This window comes from Bos mutus, chromosome 16, assembly GCF_027580195.1.
Source record: "Bos mutus isolate GX-2022 chromosome 16, NWIPB_WYAK_1.1, whole genome shotgun sequence".
NCBI lineage: Eukaryota > Metazoa > Chordata > Mammalia > Artiodactyla > Bovidae > Bos > Bos mutus.
The window spans coordinates 59,086,119-59,107,172 of NC_091632.1; the positions used below are offsets into that span (position 1 = coordinate 59,086,119).

At 49.2% G+C, this 21,054-nt stretch overlaps 1 protein-coding gene across 1 annotated transcript in view; it reads left to right on the forward strand.

The window, feature by feature from the left end:
- CAPN8 (calpain 8) overlaps nt 1-21,054 on the forward strand; it is a 71,142-nt gene that overhangs the window by 24,926 nt on the left and 25,162 nt on the right. Inside the window, exons 3-9 of the mRNA XM_005903728.3 lie at nt 11,293-11,411; nt 11,905-12,038; nt 13,091-13,259; nt 14,210-14,293; nt 15,891-15,976; nt 18,343-18,417; nt 19,138-19,298. Coding sequence (XP_005903790.1) covers nt 11,293-11,411; nt 11,905-12,038; nt 13,091-13,259; nt 14,210-14,293; nt 15,891-15,976; nt 18,343-18,417; nt 19,138-19,298 — 828 coding nt within the window. The remainder of the gene's footprint in view (nt 1-11,292; nt 11,412-11,904; nt 12,039-13,090; nt 13,260-14,209; nt 14,294-15,890; nt 15,977-18,342; nt 18,418-19,137; nt 19,299-21,054) is intronic.

The window sequence follows — 21,054 nt, forward strand, 5'->3', positions numbered from 1 at the left end:
TGCTAGATCTTAGAATGAATCAACTGTTGGCTTCTTTTCCCGGCTTGTGTTTTTATTTGATCTACAAGGACGGTCCTTTCATCCTTTTTCTTTCATGGGCCTCACAAATCCAGGTACTTCCAAAAGGCCATGTTAGATCTCCGTGACTATAGTTTTCTTTTTTTCTTTTTTAATGTATACAGTTTAATGAGTTTCGAGACAGCATACACCTGTGAAACCATCACCACAATCAAAGTAATATCTCTCACCTCCAAATGTTTCCTCATGTTCCTTTGTTTCATTTTATTGACTTTTCTGGTAAGAACATTTCACATGAGATCTACCTTCTTAAACTCTTAAGTGCACAATAGACTATTGTTAACTGTAGGCACCATATCAGATATAGTATGTCCTGTAGCAGATCTCTAGAATTAATCTTAGACAACTGAAATTTTATACCAATTTAATATCTCTCCACTTCTCCCTTTCAATAGACCTTGGCAGCCACCAAATGGCAAAAATTCAGTCTTTTTAATAGCCGCAGAGTATTCCATTGTATGTATCGGCCCCATCATCTTATATCCACTCATCTATTGATAGATATTTAGATTGCTTCAATTGTTGATTTTTTTAAAGAAAAATATTATTTATTTATTTGGCTGTACTGGGTCTTAATTGTGGTACACAGAATCTTTAGTTAAGGCATGCAGCAGCTAGTTCCTTGGCCAGGGATCAAACCTAGGCCTCCTGCATTCAGAGCTTGGAGTCTTACCTGCAGACCACCCTGGAAGTCCCAGTTGTTGACTTTTGAGGGGTGTGTTTTTTCTGAATAAAAAAAAAAAAAAAAAAAGACAAGGCCATGGGATGTGACACCTTCCACTTCTCCCTTGACTTTTGATGCAGAATCATGGAAACGTTCAAGGCTTCCCCACTTTCCCCAAGGTCCACCTCAATCCTTTGATGCTTTCACTGTTCCCTTGCAGCGCCCACTGTGCCTGGAACCCCGTCTTCTCTTCCTTAGCTGTCACCGCTGTCACTCTGCCAGGTTCTTTTTGGGTTTGGTTGAGGAACAGGCCTCCAAAGTCACTTTCATCAATTTTATGAAATCCTGCAAATGAGCCTCTTGCCCAGACATCTAGGGCATAACATTTCATATGGTGGGATAATTCCATTTGCTTTGGCTTCTGAGGGCTCCGCGGGGTGTGGGAATGCAGTAGGCTAATCATCTTGCTGGGCTAGACCTGACTCTGACACTGACTGACCTTGAGCTGCTCAGGGCCTCAGTGTTACGAATCTGGAAAGTGGGGACTAGATGCCTGCCTCACCCAGTGCAGAGCTGGAAAGGTTCAAAGGCAGGAAGATACCCTCCTGCTGTGGGGAACACTAACAAGGACGGGGGCACTTATGCGATTTCAGGGAAACTCTTGGTAGATGAAAGGCTGAGTCTGGAATGCCTTTTCCTCTCATTTCCATTTCGTAAGAACTCACAGAAACCATCGGATTAATCTACCTCAGGACTTGGCAGGATTTATTGGGGACGGGATGTGCACAGTCCTTTAGCCCACAGTACACCCACAGGTTCCAAGAAGGTGCAGGCACTTGACACGAGATTCACATTGGGAAGTGCTAACGTTGCATGGACCCGGGCAGAGAAGCCAGATGTAGGGCTCATGTCTGCCGTGTGAATGTGACCTGTTCCCGGATGTGTTTCCTTTGACCCAGGAAAGAGACAGCCGCAGACAGAGCCTGAGAGCCCCCGGCTGCTATTCCAGGAGGCACAGAGGCTTCTGTTTGGCCTTAGAAAGGCCAGTGGAGTCGTCGCATCTGAGCAGAAATGTTGCTTATTGTGGGAGACTTCCTGAAAGTTCATCTCAGGCAGCCTCTCTGGAGTCTCTGGGTTTGGCACTTAGCGCATGTCTGAGATCTAAAGCTGCTTTCATCTTCCTCAGGAGCCCTGCCTAGCGAAGTGGGGGACTACACTTAGTCCAGTTCAGCCTGAAACTTTGTCCAACCCAGTAGTTGAAAGAGCCTTCTTTGGTATAGCTTGTTCCCTTGGGGTAACTGTTTAGCCTTCCAGATCGCTCTCCTCTGCCCTCTCCTTCCCAAGATGGTGATGGAGGCCCAAGATGGTGCCAGAGGCCCGGTCGGCTGGGGCCCCGTGTGCAGACTAGCTGTGTCTGCCAGGGTTGCTCAGCCTATTTCCTGCCTGCACTGGCCTCTGCCTTTTTTTTTGTTGAGGTCACAGGGGAGCTTGGGGGATTTTCTGAGAGTCAGCTCATGGCTCACCACATTCTTAATTCTGTGGAGGCTGCCCACTCCCTCTGTGGTGTAGAAGATTCCCCACAGTGGTTTTCTCTGAATCCCAACTGGGGAGGGTCCGAGAGACACTGTCCTCTGGGCTCATCTCACTCCATTCGGGCCCCTGCTCATTGCTCTGGAGTTTTAAAGCCCACCTCTTATTGCTCATCCCTCTCTGCCCTCCCTGAAACTGTATTGGTAAATGGGGTTGGGGTAGAGAAAAGCTGGCTTACCCTCAGGAGACCATTAATCAAGATACTCCAGAGACCCTCAAAAATATGTCTGCTGTTACATGTACATCCGTATGCATCTCTTATATTTTTTATGTCCTGATGTCCTCTCTACCTAACTAGAAGTTGCTATTTATGTTTAAACATCCCTTTTGCTACAAATAAGTTCTTTTTGCTCAAATGATCCTGTACGATAAATTGTGAGACATAAACCCATTTTACAGATTAGAGAACCGCGGATCACAAGAATTAAAGAATTGCTACACGTTACTTGGCAGGCAAAGTGGGGCCTGAGAATTTAAACCCAGGCTTTCTGAGGGCAAAAGCCATGCTATTTTGACTCCTTTAAGCTTGCTGGCTCCCTGAAGGCAGGGGTCATGTCTTTTACATCTCTCTTGTCCCAGTGTCCTACACCAGCAATGCTTGCTAAGTCCTGGTGAGTGATGACTGACATACAGGACATACTCCCTAAACTTGAGGGAAGGGAACCTCACAGAGATGTTTTCCAAGGAGGGCTGGAGGCAGGTATGAGGTGGGGGAGATATACTAAATGATTCAAAGAGGACTGGAATGTCAATGGAGGGTTCTGGTAGGATGCAGGGAGTGTGAATGTGGCTGATTCATTCATTCCCCTGGTCCTGTGCACCACCAGACCAGCCTGGGCAGGCACTGCTCCAGGGAGGGAGTGATGTGGCTTGGGGGAGCAGGGAGCAGTTTACAATAACGTCAGAGTAAACAGGACCCCTGAGGATGCCAAAAGACCCTTGCAGAGCTGGAGCCAGACTCTCCTGGGCTGGCAGGCATCTGTGATCCTGGGCCAACCCTAGAGAGGGGGTTGGAGGCTAGGATGGAGGCTGGCCACCGAGGCTGCAGAGAGGGGGTGAGGGGACCCAGTGGCACTGATGTCGTGCAAGTTCAGGAATGTCTAGCTTTGCCTTGGCCTGCAACAGTGAAGGTTGGCGTCTGTATGATTTGCAGAAAAGAAGAATGGTAGAATGATATAGCTCAGGAGGTCTGCAAGAGGTCAAACAGTCACTCTTCCAAATCCAGGTAGAGGGGCCTAAGTCTAATCATGCTATGCCTGGGATCCTGAGATGAGCAAAGGCTGGAAGCAGGCTAAGATGACACCCTACTCTGGCTTGGGTGCCAACCTTGAGGAGCAAGTCAGAGCTTTCCTTTGGGTGTTAACAATTTTCTTTAGTGAAGACAGGTGTGAAAGAAGGAAGGGGGAAGAAGAAAGTGGCTTCCAGAAGACTCTAGGAGTAATGGACTAAGGAAACATCGTTATCATTCTCGTCAGTGACATTTTCATACTGAGCCATTGTTGAGAACTGGAGACATATGCAAAGCCATTTTGTCCAACCTTCTCCAACGCAGACTTCCCTCACCCCCCGATTTTGCTGTGGATGTTCTGGCTCATGAGGTCTCAATGGGGGTGGGAGATGATCCTCCATCCCCTATCCCAGGGCATGTTGGCAGTGTCTGGAGACATTTTTGGTTGTCCTGCTGGGAGGCAGGTGGTCCTGGCACCTGGTGGGCAGAGCCCAGGGGTACTGTTGAACATCTACAGAGCACAGGATGGCTGGCAACACAGAGCCATCCAGCCAAGTGTCAGCAGTGCTCAGCTAGAGAAACCTGCTCTGGCTGGATATACTATGTTATGGGAGATTTTTTGTTTTTAATATTTTTCCTTTAAAAATGTTAAAGTAAGTTGATTTGTAATGTTGTGTTAGTTTCAGTTGTACAACAAAGTGATTCTGTTTGAAGAATCATAAATAATATATATGTATCCTTTTTCAGATTCTTTTCCATTAGGTTGTTAGGTTCCATTATGATGTTGAATATAGTTCTCTGTGCTTCCATTATGTCCTTGTTGTTTATTTTATACATGATAGTGTATATCTGTTAATCCCAAACTTACAGGAGCTTTATTAACTAGGATGCTGTGCTGTGCTTAGTCGCTCAGTCATGTCCGACTCTTTGCAACCCGATGGACTGTAAGCCCATCAGGCTCCTCTGTTCAAGGGGATTCTCCAGGCAAGAATACTAGAGTGAGTTGCCATGCTCTCTTCCAGGGGATCTTCCCAACTCAGGGATTGAACCCAAGTCTCCTGGACTGCAGGTGGATTCTGTGCCATCTGAGCCATCAGGGAAGCCCAAGTATACTGGATTGGGTAACCTATCCCTTCTCCAGGGGATCTTCCTGACGCAGGAATTGAACTGGGGTCTCCTGCATTGCAGGCAGATTCTTTCCCAGCTGAGCTACCGGGGAAGCCCCTATTAACTAGGCTAGTAACTCTAAATTCTCAATCTGATTCTAGTCTTATGCAGCATGAATGTATGCTGTATTATTTCTCCTGGTTCAAGATCTCAACTGCTAAATGGGCTAAGTTATGAGACTTTCTTGCTCGTAATTAAGGTATGAGTTTTCAGATCAGGCCGGCCAGAATGATTTCATTCACTGAAGCATTGTATGCTGAGATCTACGAAGACAGGAGCTCACTGCCTGCCTCCAGTCAGCTTTTGGTCTAGCCAGAGAGCTGGGAATTGTCAGCAAAGCGAGAATGGCCACAAGCATGTGCGTATGTACTTCAGTTCATCCAAGAAGGCAGGAGTTGAATGCAGAGGGCGGGAAAAGGCCTGTCCACCCATGGGAGGGAGGGGAGGAGAAAGGCGTCTGCGATTGCTTGGTGCTGATGTGCAGAGTGAGAACAGCAGCCCGAGTGTGAACCCCTGCAGCCATCTTACAGCGAGGAGCGGACGCAGGAGGCCTCAGCTGTGAGTAAGGATGGGTTTTTAGGAAACAAGCACACAGAGGCGCGTCAGAGTCTCTGCATTACATTCAGATATGCGATCGTCACGCATTCTGTATCTTTCTCGCTTCTCTCAGCTTGCTGGGGAGCCCCAATTTCCACTGACCGTGAGTGGGAGGGACCCGGCAACCGGCCAATAAAAGGTATTTCTGCCTCAGCCTGTTTCGGGTTCTTGTCCCTTTTGGGTAAATGCTCCTCCTTCAGTCTCTCTATTCGGGTGATTTTTTTTTTTTTTTTTTTGCTTCTTCAGGGCTGGCCCCTCTCCAGCCTCCCCAGGACGGCGCCTGCACGGAAGGAAAGGCCAAATGTCCTCCAGGCTATTTGAGGAGGGTGGCTGGCCCCTGTGTCTCCCTGGTTTCATGGAGCTGGAAATGGTGTGCGGTGTGCGGTCTGTGCCGCTGGTGCTGTTGGGGTCTGGTGGACCTTCTTCCCTGGCTGACCCAGGCTTGCCTCAGTATGCTGGCACACCTCCATGGCCCTGAGCCAGGCAGTCACCCATGGCCTCTGTGGTGGGATTGACCTGCCTTCTCTTCCCTGCCCTTAGCCCTGATGGCAGAGGAAGACTTGAGGGTGCTCTTTTTTTTTTTTTAAAGCATATTAGTATTTTTATTTATTTGGCTGCAGCAGCTATTAGTTGTGACATGCAAACTCTTAGTTGTGACATGTGGGATCTGGTTCCCTGACCAGCTGTCAAACCCTGGCCCCCTGCACTGGGCGCGTGGAGTCTCAGCTGCTGGAGCGCCAGGCAGTCCCTAGAGGGCGCTCTTTACCACCTTCTCGCATCTCCCCGCGCACGGCCCCCCCACCCCCACCCCCCAACCCCGCCAACCCCGTGCTCTCGGTGGTGCCATTTTTATTCTGCTCCCCGTGTCCTCGGTGGGAAACTGGGCATAAATCCTCTCTGCTCTGGCTTCCTCTTTAAAACTCTCTGTGGTTTTGCTATTGTTGCTGCTCCAGCCATTGGTCAACCTCCCGGTGGAAGAGGAATGATGACAGGGGTTCCAATGTCTGACCTTTTCTCTCTTTTTTTCTCTTCCTCTCTCCTCCCGGTAGCCCAGAAGCATCTCCACTTCTTCCCTTGATGCTTGAAAAATTCGTTTAGATTATAGCCCCAGTTCATGATACCTAGGGCTTATCCTAACACTGGGTGTTTAGATCATCCAGCTTTGATGGTAACATGTAAATGGAATTTTTGAATTTGGAGTTTTTCGTTTGTTTGTTTTTAACAAAGCCTGACTCAGGATTATTATTTCCTCAGTGGCTTAAAACATGTTTTTCACAAAGCAGGGCAGCAGCTCCATTATAATGACTGGGGTCTACCTGCTGTTTGCTAGAGCCCTGAAGCCTGCTGATGCAATGAGTAGGAAGTTTGAGTGGAGTAGAAAATAAGTCAGCTTATTATTTTAATAAATATTAAACCTATTAGAGTGGGAAGAACAAAGCTTGGGTGGTTCCAGGCTTCCCATGAGGACAGGGATGCAGGAGCCGTTCTCTAGCTCCCTGGTCGGTGACTCTCTAACCGGAACCTGCCCTCGTTGGAGAGTGGCTGGGGAGTAGGGCCTTGACCATCAAGATTCTTTCCCAGTTTTTTCTGTCATCTTTTTCACCACTAAACTGAGATTCAAAAGCTGCTCGGTTGCTTTTGGATATTAACATTGTGCTCAAAGATCAAGCTGTGAGTCCACGGAGGAGAAGTCGATGTATATGTGCAGGTGTCCAGGCAGATCCCCAAACACATCTCTGAAATGTTTTGAGCGACAGCATAAACGTCTATCCTCCCAAGAGGGTTCTCGGAAGAGGAACACGCTCATTTGGATCTGTGCCTTAGAGAAAGCATCTTGGTGATGATTGTGCATCGATAATCTTACGGAGCCCCTGGCAGGCATCCCAGAGCCCCGGTACCCGCTGCATCTCCTCTCAGCCCTGTGCTGGCAGACCCGGGGAAAAGTCAGGAATGAGGCAAATTAAGAACAAATTAAACTCTCCTCCAGCTGGGCAGCCCCTTTGATGTCAGCAGCTGAGGGACACTTTGTGTCCTTGTGGTGAATTGTAACGTCTAAGGAGTACGTCTAAGGTGGGCCGTTGGAAGCAGCCTGTCTGGCAGCAAGAGCATTGGTATCAGCAGAGAACCAAGGCAGCAACTCGTTGTGAAGGGAGGTGTGCTCAGATCTCTGCGAGAGGCCACCAGCCTCAGGGAGGGTTGCCTGCGCCTCTGCGGTGGTCTTCCCTTGTCTCCCTCTGCCCTCTGGCTCTAGAGGCTGAGGCCCCCGATACTGGCAGAGCTGACTCTTGTCACGTTCAGGGCATGTCCTCGTTGGGCTCCACCTCTCCACACACCAGGGATCTTCAGATGCAAACATGTGAGGTGCTGCTGGGAACTTGCACAAGAACAAAAATATGAATCATTGACTCATTTGGTCATGTATGTGCGGGCTAAGTCACTTCAGTCGTGTCTGACTCTGCGACCCTCTGGACTCCTCTGTCCCTGGGATTCTCCAGGCAAGAATACTGGAGTGGGTTGCCATCTCCTTCTCCAGGGGTTCTTCCTCCACCCAAGGATTGAATCTGCGTCTCTTATGTCTCCTGCATTGGCAGCTGGGTTCTTTACCACTAGCACAACCTTCACATATTTACAAATTTTTAAAAACTCTTAAACATTTTTAAAGTTATAGTTGATTTACAACTTTTGTGTATAGCAAAGTTATTTGGTTATACATATATAAATTCTTTCTCATATTTTTTTCTACTATGGTTTATTACAAGGTACTGAATATGGCTCCCTGTGCTATGGTAGGACCTTGTTGTTCATCTGTTTTATTTAGTAGTTTGTATCTGCTAATCCCAAAAGTCTAATTTATCCTTCCCCATCCCCCTTTGGTAGCCATTAGTTTGTTTACCATGTCTATGAGTCTGTTTCTGCTTTGTGTATAAGCTCATGTGTATCATATTTTAGATTCCACGTATAAGTGAAATCATATGATACTTGTCTTTCTCTGCAAACATTTATTTTTATTCATTAAACATTGAGTCCCTGCTATGTGTTGGCTACCTGCTGGGGATGCCAAGATGAAGGGATCCATGTGCCTGTTCTGAGGAAGAGATGCAGAGGACTGGGCGGGAGATGGGGTGGGGACGACGGTGAGGAAGCCAGTCTTGTTCAAGTGGCCCAGAAAGGTGCTGGGGGCTCTGGGGATGGAGCACATGGAACACCGAGGTGCGTCAGGAATTGGACAGGGAAGAGCTTGTGCACCGAGAAGTCCTGGATTGGCCAAAAAGTTCAGGTTTTTCCTTAACAGCGTACAGAAAAATCCGAGTGAACCCGATATAAACAAGCGGAGAAGGCAATGGCACCCCACTCCAGTACTCTTGTCTGGAAAATCCCATGGATGGAGGAGCCTGGTAGGCTGCAGTCCATGGGGTCACGAAGAGTCGAACACGACTGAGCGACTTCACTATCACTTTTCACTTTCATGCATTGGAGAAGGAAATGGCAACCCACTCCAGTGTTCTTGCCTGGAGAATCCCAGGGACGGGGGAGTCTGGTGGGCTGCCGTCTATGGGGTCGCACAGAGTCGGACACGACTGAAGCGACTTAGTAGCAGCAGCAGCAGCAGATATAAACAAGGTCTTTGGGAAACACAAAGAAAAAGAGGTGACCTGCGCCTGGAGGATGAGAAGCATCAGGGAAAGCTTCATGGAGGAGGAGAAAGGGGATGGTGTTACAGCAAGGACTCTACAAGCCGGGGGGATGGATGAGTGAACACGCGCGCTGGGAAAGACCAGGGCATGGTGTTTATGCAGCTCCGAGTTCATCTGGAGACCAGACTCACGGTGGGAGGACAGTGGGAGGCAGGCAGCGGAAGTAGAAAGGAGGCATGTCGTGAAGGGTCTTGATGCTCCATTAGTTTTTATCTTGCTCTTGAGCAGTGGAGGAAGTCGAAGATTTCTGAGCAGAGGAATGAGATGGTCACCTGTGTTAACAGGAAGAAGGCTGGAGTGAGAGAAGGGAATATGTTATTTTATCTACTCTTTGGAAGTTGTCTTTGAACGAGGTACTGGCCCCCTCGAGTCTTCTTTAATGAGAAGCTGCAGTCTCAGGCCTGCTGTACCAATTTTTATCTCCTCTGGCTACTGGATCTGGTCCCACCTGGAGGCCCTGCTGCTTTAGGGAAGAGGGCATTTGTCAGTGAGAGTGGGAGGCAGGGAGTAGGCTGCCTTCTGGGTCAGAAACGCTCTTCAAAAAGTAACTGTGTGAGAGAGGGAAAGAGAGAAAATACACGAGCCTGGTTGGGTAAAGGTAGAGGGAAAGGAATTACTATGGGACCAAATCAGAAACCTCTCTGTTGAGAGAGATGAGGGCAGGTAGACCAAAAGGCTTTCTGGGATGAGCTGGTGATGGAGCTGTTCTGAGCAGGTGACAGATGCTCGGAGGTGGGTTCCTGGCCCACTATTCACTTACTGCCTGCTCAGATAGCCTGCATCTGAGAGAACATCTTGGATTATGTATGCAACCTGGGCCACAGCATTGAAAGAAAACAGGGAGTTGGACAAAGTCCTCAGAGGAGCTCTGAAAGGTTGAAAGGACTTCCTCTGAAGATAACCTGAGGATGTTGAGATTTTGTTTCTGTGGACAAGGTGAAGGCTGTGACACGCAGGCTGGGTTTTGGAGCCATTTGAGTGGGATAGGAATGGGACAAACTTGTCACCAAAGCCTAGACTCCTAGAAGTAGGGCTCTGGAACAAAACGGGGAGGAGGCAGCTGTTGGACTGGGAGGATGGACTTACTCGTTCATGCAACAAGCAGCACACATGGGACATTGAGATCTCAGAGACTGGTGTAGAATAAGCAGGTAGATGGATGTGGCACAAGTGTACATCAATTCCAGGATGCTAGATCCACCCCAGGATGCTAAAGTCAGTAAGGGGTCTCTGGGGCCTGTGGTTCACCTTTGGAGTCAACACCATGGGGGATTAAGATGCCCTCCAGGGAGGCAGTGCTCAGGGGCTTGGGCATGGGGGTGTCCTGACTTGTACAGAAAGCATTTTTCTGTTTTCTTTTGCATTCACTTGGATCTCCAAAGTGACCAGCGCTGAGCCCTATCATTTTTAACCTCTCTTAATTTTTATTTGCTGTGCGTAAAAGTATGATAATTTCATGCTAATTAATATCTCAGGAGTGTTATAAGCAATGAGAGATCAAGCCTGTCATGGTGAGATGTGAAACGTAAAAGGGCAATCCTCCAACAGACACGAAGAGGCAACTCTGTTACCCAAGGCCAAGGAGCAAGGAACACACACACACACACACACACACACACAGACCCCTGCACTCACCACATCGCTTCAGTGTTTCCCCCAACCAAACGTTTCCTCTTTTTAATATTTATTTATTTGGCTATGTCGGGTCTTGGTTGCAGCATGTGGGATCACGCAGGATTTTCATCGCATCACATGGGTTTTTCGTTGCAGCTCATGGACTCTCTACTTGTGGCACGTGAGCTCAGTAGCAGTGGCGTGTGGGCCTAGTTGCTCTGAGGCATTTGGGATCTTAGTTCCCTGACCAGGGATCAAACTCGCATCCCCTGCATTGCAAAGCAGATTCTTAACCACTGGACCACCAGGGAAGTCCCCCAGATGTTTTCTTAACGTTGCTGTTAAGGAATGAAAGAGGCTGGTTTTTGCTTCTTGTTTTCTGTTTTCTACTCCACTCTTGAGTGCTTAGGACAATGTGGAATGGTCAGCGTGTGTGTGTGTGTGTGTGTGTGTGTGTGTGTGTGTTTGGGAGGTGGTGAGGGAGGAGCTAAGAACTTCCAAGAAGGCTGTGGGACCTTCACACACTAAGGAAGAGAGTCCGGCTATCTGACCTAGAAGGGAGTCACATGACTCTGGACTGAACGGGCCAGTGAATCAAAGAAAGCAGCGAGCCTGCAGGCCTGGCCTGACCAGTGTGTGTCCCCCTCGACCCGGCGCAGGTGACTGCTGGCTGCTGGCGGCCATTGCCTCCCTCACCTTGAACCGGGAGCTGCTGTACCGCGTGGTTCCCAGGGACCAGAGCTTCCAGGAGAACTATGCAGGAATCTTTCGTTTTCAGGTATCCTGCCTAGCTCTTGGCCCCTGACCCTACTTTCCATAGTCTGGGGACCCACGCCAAGAATCGGAAATCCGGGTTTGGGACCCAGTAGCCTAGGTTCTAACAATCCCTCCAGGGCGTTCTGACTCGTGCTTGAGTTCCTCCAATCATCCACACGCCTATCCCCTCCCGTCTCCTCCAGGGCACGTGGCCCTGAGGAGAGCACTTGGAGGGAGGGTCATGAGATGTGGGCTCGAGTCACACACTGCTGCCGCAGCGAGGTGCAAGTTCTCTTATTCACAAATTTGGCCTCTGGACTTCTTTTCCGCTTTCACTGGCATCTCCCATGGGCATGGTCAAATAAGACAGATCCTGCTCTTAAATGACAGATCCAGTTCATTAAAGGCTGGAGCATTAACCAGCTCCGAGGCTCCTCCTTCCGAGGTCCCCTGAGGACGCGGACTCTGCCTGTCGGCTCATCCCTGTAAGCGGATGCTGTATTTCCCTCCCCCAGTTCTGGCAGTATGGAGAGTGGGTGGAGGTGGTCGTGGACGACAGGCTCCCCACCAAGAATGGAAAGCTGCTCTTCCTGCATTCCGAAGAAGGCAGTGAATTCTGGAGCGCACTGCTGGAGAAGGCCTATGCCAAGTAAGTGGTGCAGGTAGGAGCTGGGAGACCACGCAGAGCTGGGGGAGCTTGCCCCCTCCCCCCTGGCTCTGGGTACCCTGACCATGTCTTTCCCAGCACCCAGACCCCACAAGTACAGTATCCTCAATAACTAAGAGAAACAGAAATTTGGGCTAGGAGTTCAAAGCTCAGCTCTGTCCCAAACGAATGTGTGAATTGGGACGTTGGCTTTGTCTTCTTAAAGCCTCCAGGTCAGTTCTTAGGTCAATGTGAGTTTTTTAAAGAGTGATGAAGAAGAAGAAGAAAGCAAATATGCTTAGATATCAGACTCACCAAAGTCTCTACCCTTTGTTTGGGAGTCATTCTTCTTCACTGGCATTCAATGTTCAAAGTCTTCTTTGGGGTTCTTTTAATTCATTTTATTGATTGGTCCCCTTTTCCTGTAACCTCTGTTCCTTCCCAGCCCTATTCCCAAAGCAAGCCCCAAAGGAGGCCTCTCAGCCTTAAGGGAGGGTCCCCTTCATCCTTATCCATGCCCTCAACTCCCCCAAAACCCAAGATGTCAAGGTCAGCTCTGGATTACACTTTGCTTTTTACTTTTATGTATTATTTTTTGGCTGTGCTGGGTCTTCGTTGCTGCGCTCAAGCTTTCTCTAGTTGCAGCGAGTAAAGGCTGTCTATTTGCAATGCTTGGGCTTCTCATTAGGGTGGCTTCTCTTGCTGTGGAGCATGGGCTGTAGTCAGGCAGGCTTCAGTAGTGTCCTGTAAACCCGTGTCCCCTGCATTGGCAGGCGGATTCTTAACCACTGGACCCCACCAGGGAAGTCCTGCACTTTGCTTTTTGAAAGAGCACTTGGCTTTGTGAGAGGTGTTCTGAGATCCATGCCTGGCAGAGTGCTGAGCTGGCCTTGTGAAACTGTGCCTAAACCCCTCCTTGGCCCACAGACGAAACTGACTAAGGCCCTCCTGTGCCCTCCAGGGCGCACCATGTCCTAGCAGCACCCCTGCCCCATCCCACGGGACCCCCTTGCTAACGGCTGTGGATGATACCCATGTTCTTTCTCGTCCAACAGGCTCAACGGTTCTTACGAGGCTCTCACTGGAGGGTCCACGGTGGAGGGATTTGAGGATTTCACAGGTGGCATCTCTGAGTTTTATGACCTGAAGAAGCCACCGGCCAGTCTGTTCCAAATCATCCAGAAGGCCCTCCGCTCGGGGTCTCTGCTGGCCTGCTCCATTGACGTGAGCTGGGATGGTTTCTCTTTGCTTCTCCTCCCTGCGTGTGGTAGGGAAGGGACCAGATCGGGGGCTCGAGGCTGGGAAGGCTTTGGGCCAGAGTCTGGGGCTTACGGGGTAAGTCCCATGATATATGGATCCCTAGCAGGTGGGAGCTGGTGGCAAGACCTAATTAATGGATAGGGACCAGAGTTTGGTCTCATAAACTCAGAAATTTTAGGAGCCCTAAGTGTCAAGCCCCTTTAGTTCTGCAGGAATTGCCCTAAGAATGTAGTCTTGACCCCTCGATCCTGGGCCCTACTTTTGCTACCCCCTTTTGGCTAAGTAATCTTGGGATTTTTGGAAATACAGTGATCAACAGTATATGATGGGGGCTTGGAGCTCACTGAAGAAAAGGGAAGAGGTTTTGAACGAGGGGTGATGCTCTGGACGCCACCAGCCCCTCCACCTGCTCTTTCTCTCCTTACCTGGTGGTTTCACACATATAAATGACCAGGCAGGAACAATCTCCCTTTCTTCTCTCTATAAAAACCCCAGCAGGATATGTGTGATTTTTGGTAGAGAAGTGATGTGGACCCTGGGGAGGGTATGGGACTATTGAGGAGGGACTCTGGGGACCCCCGCTGGTGAACTGGGACCGGTCCAGAGGGGTTGTCATGGTTAATCTTCTGCAGGCAGTCGTGGGATCCCTCTTGGGGAATAAATGACTTCCCAGCTTCCTATGTCATTTTAAAGGCTTGTCAGTCATTTCCCAGGACTGGCAGGCAGGCCTGATCAAAGAGGAGTAGATGGAGAGAGCTCTGTTGACCTGGGGTTAATTGCTCCGCCTGCATATATCCCCAGTCCTGCACTGGGACCCTCTGGCTGTGCAGCATATGCTTAGAAAGCCTTGTAGGACTGGTCCCAAGAAGGTGAAGGTCAGCCACTCTGAGTAGACTTCTTTATTCTCAATTCAGATCTCCAGTGCAGCCGAAACGGAAGCCATCACCAGCCAGAAGCTGGTTAAGGGTCACGCATACTCTGTCACTGGAGTCGAAGAGGTAAAATTGGGCTGGGATGGATGGGTAGGGTAATGCGTGACGGTGTTACCATAAATCCCTGGCATCCTAGAGAGAAAGAGAGGGGATCACCATCCAGTGCTTCCCTGCCCTGCTGGGGTGCAGCCTCTCTGGTTGCACAGAGCCCCTGACACTCTCCTCCTCATTACAAGGGCCCTTCTTCCTCTTACCCACTCAGAGATGGATTTCGTAACCTCTCTGAGCCACAGCTTTATGGGTTCTAACTAAATGCAGGCTCTCCTCTGAGATGTGGCCAGGAAGGGACAGAAGGTTTTGGAGGAAAGTTGTAGAAATTGTCAGTTAGATCCACACTCTTTCTAAGAGGTATGTTTGACAGGTAAAGCACTGGAAACCCATAGGATCCTCAAGGTGAAAAAGGCAGTAATACGTGCCCCAGCTTTCAAGGTGGGGTGTGATAGTGAGAGGAACGCAGATATTCCTTACTCTCCAGCCCAAGGAAAAAGCATGGGTTAAGCTTTTCATTATTTTTATTTACTATAGTCTATTTCCAAAAAGGATGTGCAGTGGTTTGCAATGAAAAGCACAGACTCAATAAAACCATACAACAAAGGCAAAATACAGAAGACAGTCCGGGCTAAAGACAGTAGAGAAATTAATTTTGCTTTGGGTTTCCTGAGGGCTAAGGCAAAAAGGGAAATGCAATGGTGTCTTAGTTTTTGTTATTTATTAAAAAGGCCTTAATGTTCACTCTGTGTATTTGTGTTTCACAAATACGCTCCTTAATGAAGTCAATTCCAAACATGAATTCAGCATGAATGTGTAAACACTGGGCTGAGGGCATGATGGAGGATACAAAGGGAGGTCAGATCCTGAAGACTGAACAGTTCATTGTGTTTGTGTGTGTGAGCAAATACACAGATGGGGTTCCATAGAGAGTAGGGGGAGGTGGCTGAACGTATGGGCTTTCAGACAGGCTGCCTGGGTGCCTGTCCTCCACCTACTACTTACTAACTAGGTAATCTTGGATAATTCAACCCCTCTGTCTAGGTCTCAGAAGTGTTGTTTTTAAAATTTTTATTGGAATATATTTTATTTACAATGTTGTGTTAGTTTCAGGTGTACAGCAAAGTGAATCAGTTATCCATGTACATATATCCACCCTGTCTGAGTCTCAAAGTTTTGAGGGAGATTAAAATGAAGATAACAGCACCCAACTTATAGGATGGTTGTGAAGTTTAAATGAGGTGATAATGCATTTGAAAGGCCGAGCTTGGTGCCCAGGTCATAGCACCGGCTCATGAAATGCTAATTGCTCTGCTCTTAGTATTTGTTGGAGGGCATTTATTATCAATGGGTCTCATATATTAAGAACTGAGTCAGTCAACTATAAAATTTTAAGTCAAGTTAAAGCTGACAGATGCTTGTTTTTTTATGCTAGACTCACTATTTATTCAACCAGATTGTGAAAAACAGAGCTAAGCCCTGAAAAACTGTGTGAAAAGAAGAATGTTTAGGGGCCTTTGAGGAATTGAATGCAAGTCCCTCAGGTGCAGACAGGAACGCAGGGCGGCAGGGGTGGGTGTGGAGATTCAGATGCCTTTGTGTGTGGCCCTTGCAGGTGGATTTCCGGGGCTGTCCTGAGAGGCTGATCAGACTCCGGAACCCGTGGGGCGAAGTGGAGTGGAAGGGGGCCTGGAGCGACGAGTAGGTTCTCCCCTCCCTCCCTGCCCATGCCCACCTCCCTCTGCAGGGAAGGCATCAGTCGAAACACGCGCAATGATTCTGAGACCCCCAGGGCAGTGCGCTCGCAGCGCTTCCTGTCCGCAAATCACAGCCTGTTTAGAAAAGAATGTTAGATGGTTCCAGGTGGGGAAAAGCCAAACAAAACCCACTCAGCAGTAGTCTTTAATTCCTCTCTCTGCTCTGGCATTTGCAAGTTTGGCAGCTCAGTGGAATTTTGCTTAGCGCCCGAGGGTTTGCTTGTTTGCTGTGTACCACGGCGGTCATCCAAAGGTGAGACCCATCACTCTCCATCCAATTCTTTCCACTTCGCAAAGTCTGGTTACTCTGACAAAGGCCAAACCCCTTGGCACGAGGAAGAAACGCGCTTAGAAAGAGGAACTGAATCTTAGAGGAGCCACTGGCCGCCGCAGGCAGGAGGATGAACGGGAGGGGTGCCCGCCCCCTGAGAGCTCATTTCTGGCGGGTACTGATCTCTCCTGACAAAGCCATTACTGACTGGAGGGACCCAGGCCTCTCAGAGATGGTGCTTGAACCCAGACAGAGGCCTCCCGTGGTGTCCCGGGACAGCTGTGTTCTGGAACCAGTGCCACCGTGGTGCGGGAGGATGGAGAGAGCCTGGTCTGGTTTCCGCCCTAGTTAGCGCTGCTGGCACGGGGGAGGCAGAGGGCAGGTTGGCGCCGCTGGGGGAGGATGGAGCACTCACCAGTGTCATGGATGAAGAGCTGCCAGAAATGGGAATGGTCATAAAAACAACCCCCCAAAAAACACATCCTTAAGCCTCACGTGCACCCAATGTGCTATCTGTACTACATGACGCCACCAGGGCTTTGGAAGGGAACTTTATTACTTTTATGAACTAATCACACACCATTACTGCTCATAACTGCAGTCCTTCCCTTCAGGTTTGTGTCACGAAGAAACACACGTCCCCAGGGCCACAGATGGCCTCCTGTATTAAAGACTTGTCATTCTACTGCCTGTGATGGAGCAAAACCAAAAACCTTACCCAAACACAACACCAACTGCCCCAAAAGCGTGTCATGGCTAAATGAAATCGAAATCCCAAGTTTTGGCCTTTTTAAGCAGCAGCTGTTTCCCAAGCTGTTTACAGGGCGTATGGAACTTTATCTCCTTTCCCTGATGCTGCTCAGTCTGTAACAGGCTGGGACAGGTCCAGGGGTTCAAGGTGATGACTGGCAGGCCCCACCATCTGGAGATGCAGCCTGGGGTGTTTCTATATGGATGTTGTGGGGGAGGGTGCTGCAGCTCTGTGAGACTCCTCCTAGCCTCAGCCCAATATCTTTAAATTAAAATAAATTTTTTTTCCAATTAGTTTTAAGAGACCAACTGGGATATTTAGGTCAGATCTCAAATTCTCCAACTTGTCTCCTAATCTTTGTTTATGACAAGCACATTCTGAGCTTTGGTTCTGATTCAGTGACTGTTTCCATGAATTACAGAGGCCCTAAGAGCTTCCCTGCCTGATCCTTAGGGGACCTGAGAGCCCCCCTGGAGGAAGAGGCTGGGCTTAGTCCTAGTGTTCATGCAGCCAAGAGGAGGTCTTCACGTTTTGCTGAAAACATTCAGAGAAGGGATTTTTTTTTTTAAAGATGGATCTCGATGCTGCTTAGTTATTTAGACACTGCATACATATTTCAGGGAAACCTCACTTCTTAAAGGTCAGGTAGCTGGAGCTGGCATTTGAACAAAGTACGTGGGTATTGCCATGGAAAGGCTGCCAGCAGGGGGCCTTGCAGGGTGCCATTACTCCAGGGAAACTGTCACAAAACTGGGTGTGATTGGCATTCCGCAGGCTCAGGAAGGGGGCTACGTTGATGTGTCCGAGATGCTTAGCCCCTCTCACGGTATCTTCACCTCAGACAGATAAGCCAGAAGGATGTCTCCCCAACTGAGAAGAGGAGGAGGTGGTCTTTCTCTGCTGGCCATTCTCACAGCTCTTCCCCTGGACTTGCCCAGGCCTGTGATCCAGGGCCTGGGGGGCTGAATCAGACATGAATGTAGAACTTGGCTGGAGAGTGAAATTAGAGCAAAGCCATGGCCCAGGGTTCCTCCTGCTGCATGTCTGGGGTCACCCTGCTAGTGCCTGTGGAGTCCCGTCCCTTCCCCAACCGCATCCCCTATCATCTCATACCCCTCGCCCACCCTCAGTCATTTCAGTATTCCCCATGTCTGGGGTTGGTGGCGGGGCAGGAGGTGGGGAGGGTGGGAAGCTGAGAGCTGCAGTAAACAGCTTGCTCTGCAGCAAGCTCTTCAAGAACCATCACCTCTGCTTGCTTAAAACAACAACTTTATTCTTTCTTTCCCAGTGCACCGGAGTGGAATTACATAGACCCCAGGCAGAAAGAACAGCTGGGCAAGAAAGCCGAGGATGGAGAGTTTTGGTGAGAGGGTCTGCAGGAGTGCTGTCCTCCTGGCTGTGGGTTCCTTCCTGGATTGCGCATGGGCAGTTCTCTCTAGGTGTTCCAGGAATTCAATGTGGTTTCCTGCCAGGGGTCTTCTTTCTTCTTCCCCTTTTACTCCAGTAAAAGGTAGAAACCAAGATATCTGGGCCTCAAGATTAGCTATCAGCCTGACTTTCTCAGTTTCTGTATCTTTTCAAAGTCCAAAGTTTAGATTAGCATCAAAATACAATAACTTCCTTCACTCCCTAAGGAAGATAATAAGGACATGGTTAGACTGTGTGGCTTAGGGACCATCTCTAGGCTGGACACCAGAGTTAACCAGTCACCTCAAGGTGGTAACTTGGTTCATTTTACCTCCGAGGGTCTCTGCAGTTTAGGGTTCAGTCTCTTTGCTGGTTGGTTGGATATAAGAGGGGAGCTTTTTAAGAGCAGAGATGCAAGCAATAGTGAGGAAGTTGCCAATACTGTACACTTTTTTCACTGCTGTTAAAATACCATTGTTTGGTAAATTATAAGTCATTTAAAAAGAAATACTGAGACATTTGGCCAATGATCACTGCGTATTTGTACTGTGGGGTGTAGGAAAGATTTAGCTGGCCCACAGCCTCTGCTCTGTCCTGTGCCCACTGGGCCACACTTTCCACCACCTTTCCAGCCCAGCTCTCTTGACCAAGAGCTCACTGATCCCTTTGCCCCCAGGATGTCTTTTTCGGATTTCTTGAGGCAGTTCTCTCGGCTGGAGATCTGCAACCTGTCCCTGGACTCATTGAGCAGCGAGGAGGCGCACAAGTGGAGCCTGGTGCTGTTCAATGGGCGCTGGACTCGGGGCTCCACGGCTGGAGGCTGCCAGAACTACCCAGGTGAGATGGGGGGCGGGGAGGGTGATGCTGGGTCCACCTCGTCTTCTGTCTTGTCCTCCCTGGGCTGGGCATCCTTATCTGTTAATCTTGGGACAATGCCTTTGCGCTCTGTCCTCCGGCTCCTGACACCACTTGGTGGCCCAGACTCTTTCTGGGGCTTGGAGGCCAAGGCAGCAGGGGTGGGTGGTGACTCTGCAGCCCCTTACCTGCAGCTCGATCTCAGGTAATGTCATTCTTCAGCATATCTGCATGTTCAGACTTTCTGTTCCACCCACCTGCCCCTTGCCCCAAAAGGCTATTCTTCTTTGTACTAACCATGCACTTGGCATCCTGCACCAAGGTCTGTTGTTCTTCTCTGGGGCTTCCTCCGTCTCCACCCGGCCCAGCTGGCTGGCACCTGGCCCACTGCGCCCTGGGACAGGTGCAGCGTCGCTGTGTCAGTAGACTGCATCCGAGTGGCTGTTCTGCTTTGTTTGCACCTAAGTTGGAGGTGGCGGGGGCCTGACAGCCTGATCAGGGGTGGTCACACGCAGGGCGTGGGAATGGCCACTGTCTGCTCCCCCTGGGAGTCATCAGAGCACCCTCCCTGGTGGGGATAGTCTGGTGCAAACCACTGCTGCTGTGCTAACCTGGGCCCTTGTCCTATTAAAGGTGGGAAGCCTTCCCTTTGGCGGGAGATCACTAATGTCTACACATACAGGCTCCTCCTAGGTCGAATCACCTGAGGCAGCAGCAGAGGAAGAAACTCCGAAAAACAGCCCCACATCTCTCAGGAGAAATGAAAGAAAGCAAAACCCACCCTCTCCACTTCCCACCTCCCCAGGCTCCATGCTCCCTCTCCTAGTTTGATGTCGACATTGTTGATGGACTTAGATGTGTAAGCGCTGGGCCTCGTCCTCAGGACAGAGCTCAGTGCAGGCCTGTGCTCAGGGTGTGAGAGCAGCATTAGAACAAAGTCCCACGTGGGTGGAATCCTGGGGCTTGACTGGGTCTCTGGTTCTTTGTCCCCCTCCAACCTCAGCTCCCATTTCTGATGGCTGAGATGAACACTGAGCAGAGAGGGAGGAGGGAGTTCCTTTCCTGCCACAGTTGCTCAGATGTTCAGTCTAACGGCTCTGGGACCCTGGGAGGGTCATTTCCCCGTTCTAAGCTTCAATTTCCCAATCGTCAAAGTGGAGGGATAATACCAGCTTTTGGAAGTGCTTTGTAAACGGTGTAGTGTTATACAAATGGGATGTATTATTTTTATGACCCATTCTCTTCTTTGAGCTCCGTTAAGGAGTAAACAAAAATATGTAGGGATTGCAGTAATGTTGCATTTGGGAGAAATTAAAATATGCTCACCATTAGCAAGCTCTTAGAAAATGTGTTGGAAATTTGCATGGATCATTTTGGGAGCTTGGCACTGTAGGGGGTGCCTAAGGTATCTGTATGCATGAAATCGCGACCCCATCTGTGCCGCCAGCTAGCTGTCGAGAAGAGATGAATGGTTCCTGCCCTTTGGTAATGATGTAAGTACAGAAGATTACAGAACTGTCTCTGGCTCCTCTGGAGTCGGCAGATATTTGGCTTTAAAATCTACACACTGTGTCCTTAAAAAAAAATTGAAAGTGGAGGTTCTGGGAAGGTGGGATTGTAATTTTATTGTTAAGAAAATATAATAACCAGTGGCTGTTGGTCATTTGTGAAAGCCTTGTTATCTCATCAAGTTGGACCCTTATTTAGAGGATCCCTTCTTTTCCTACCACTCCCCCCC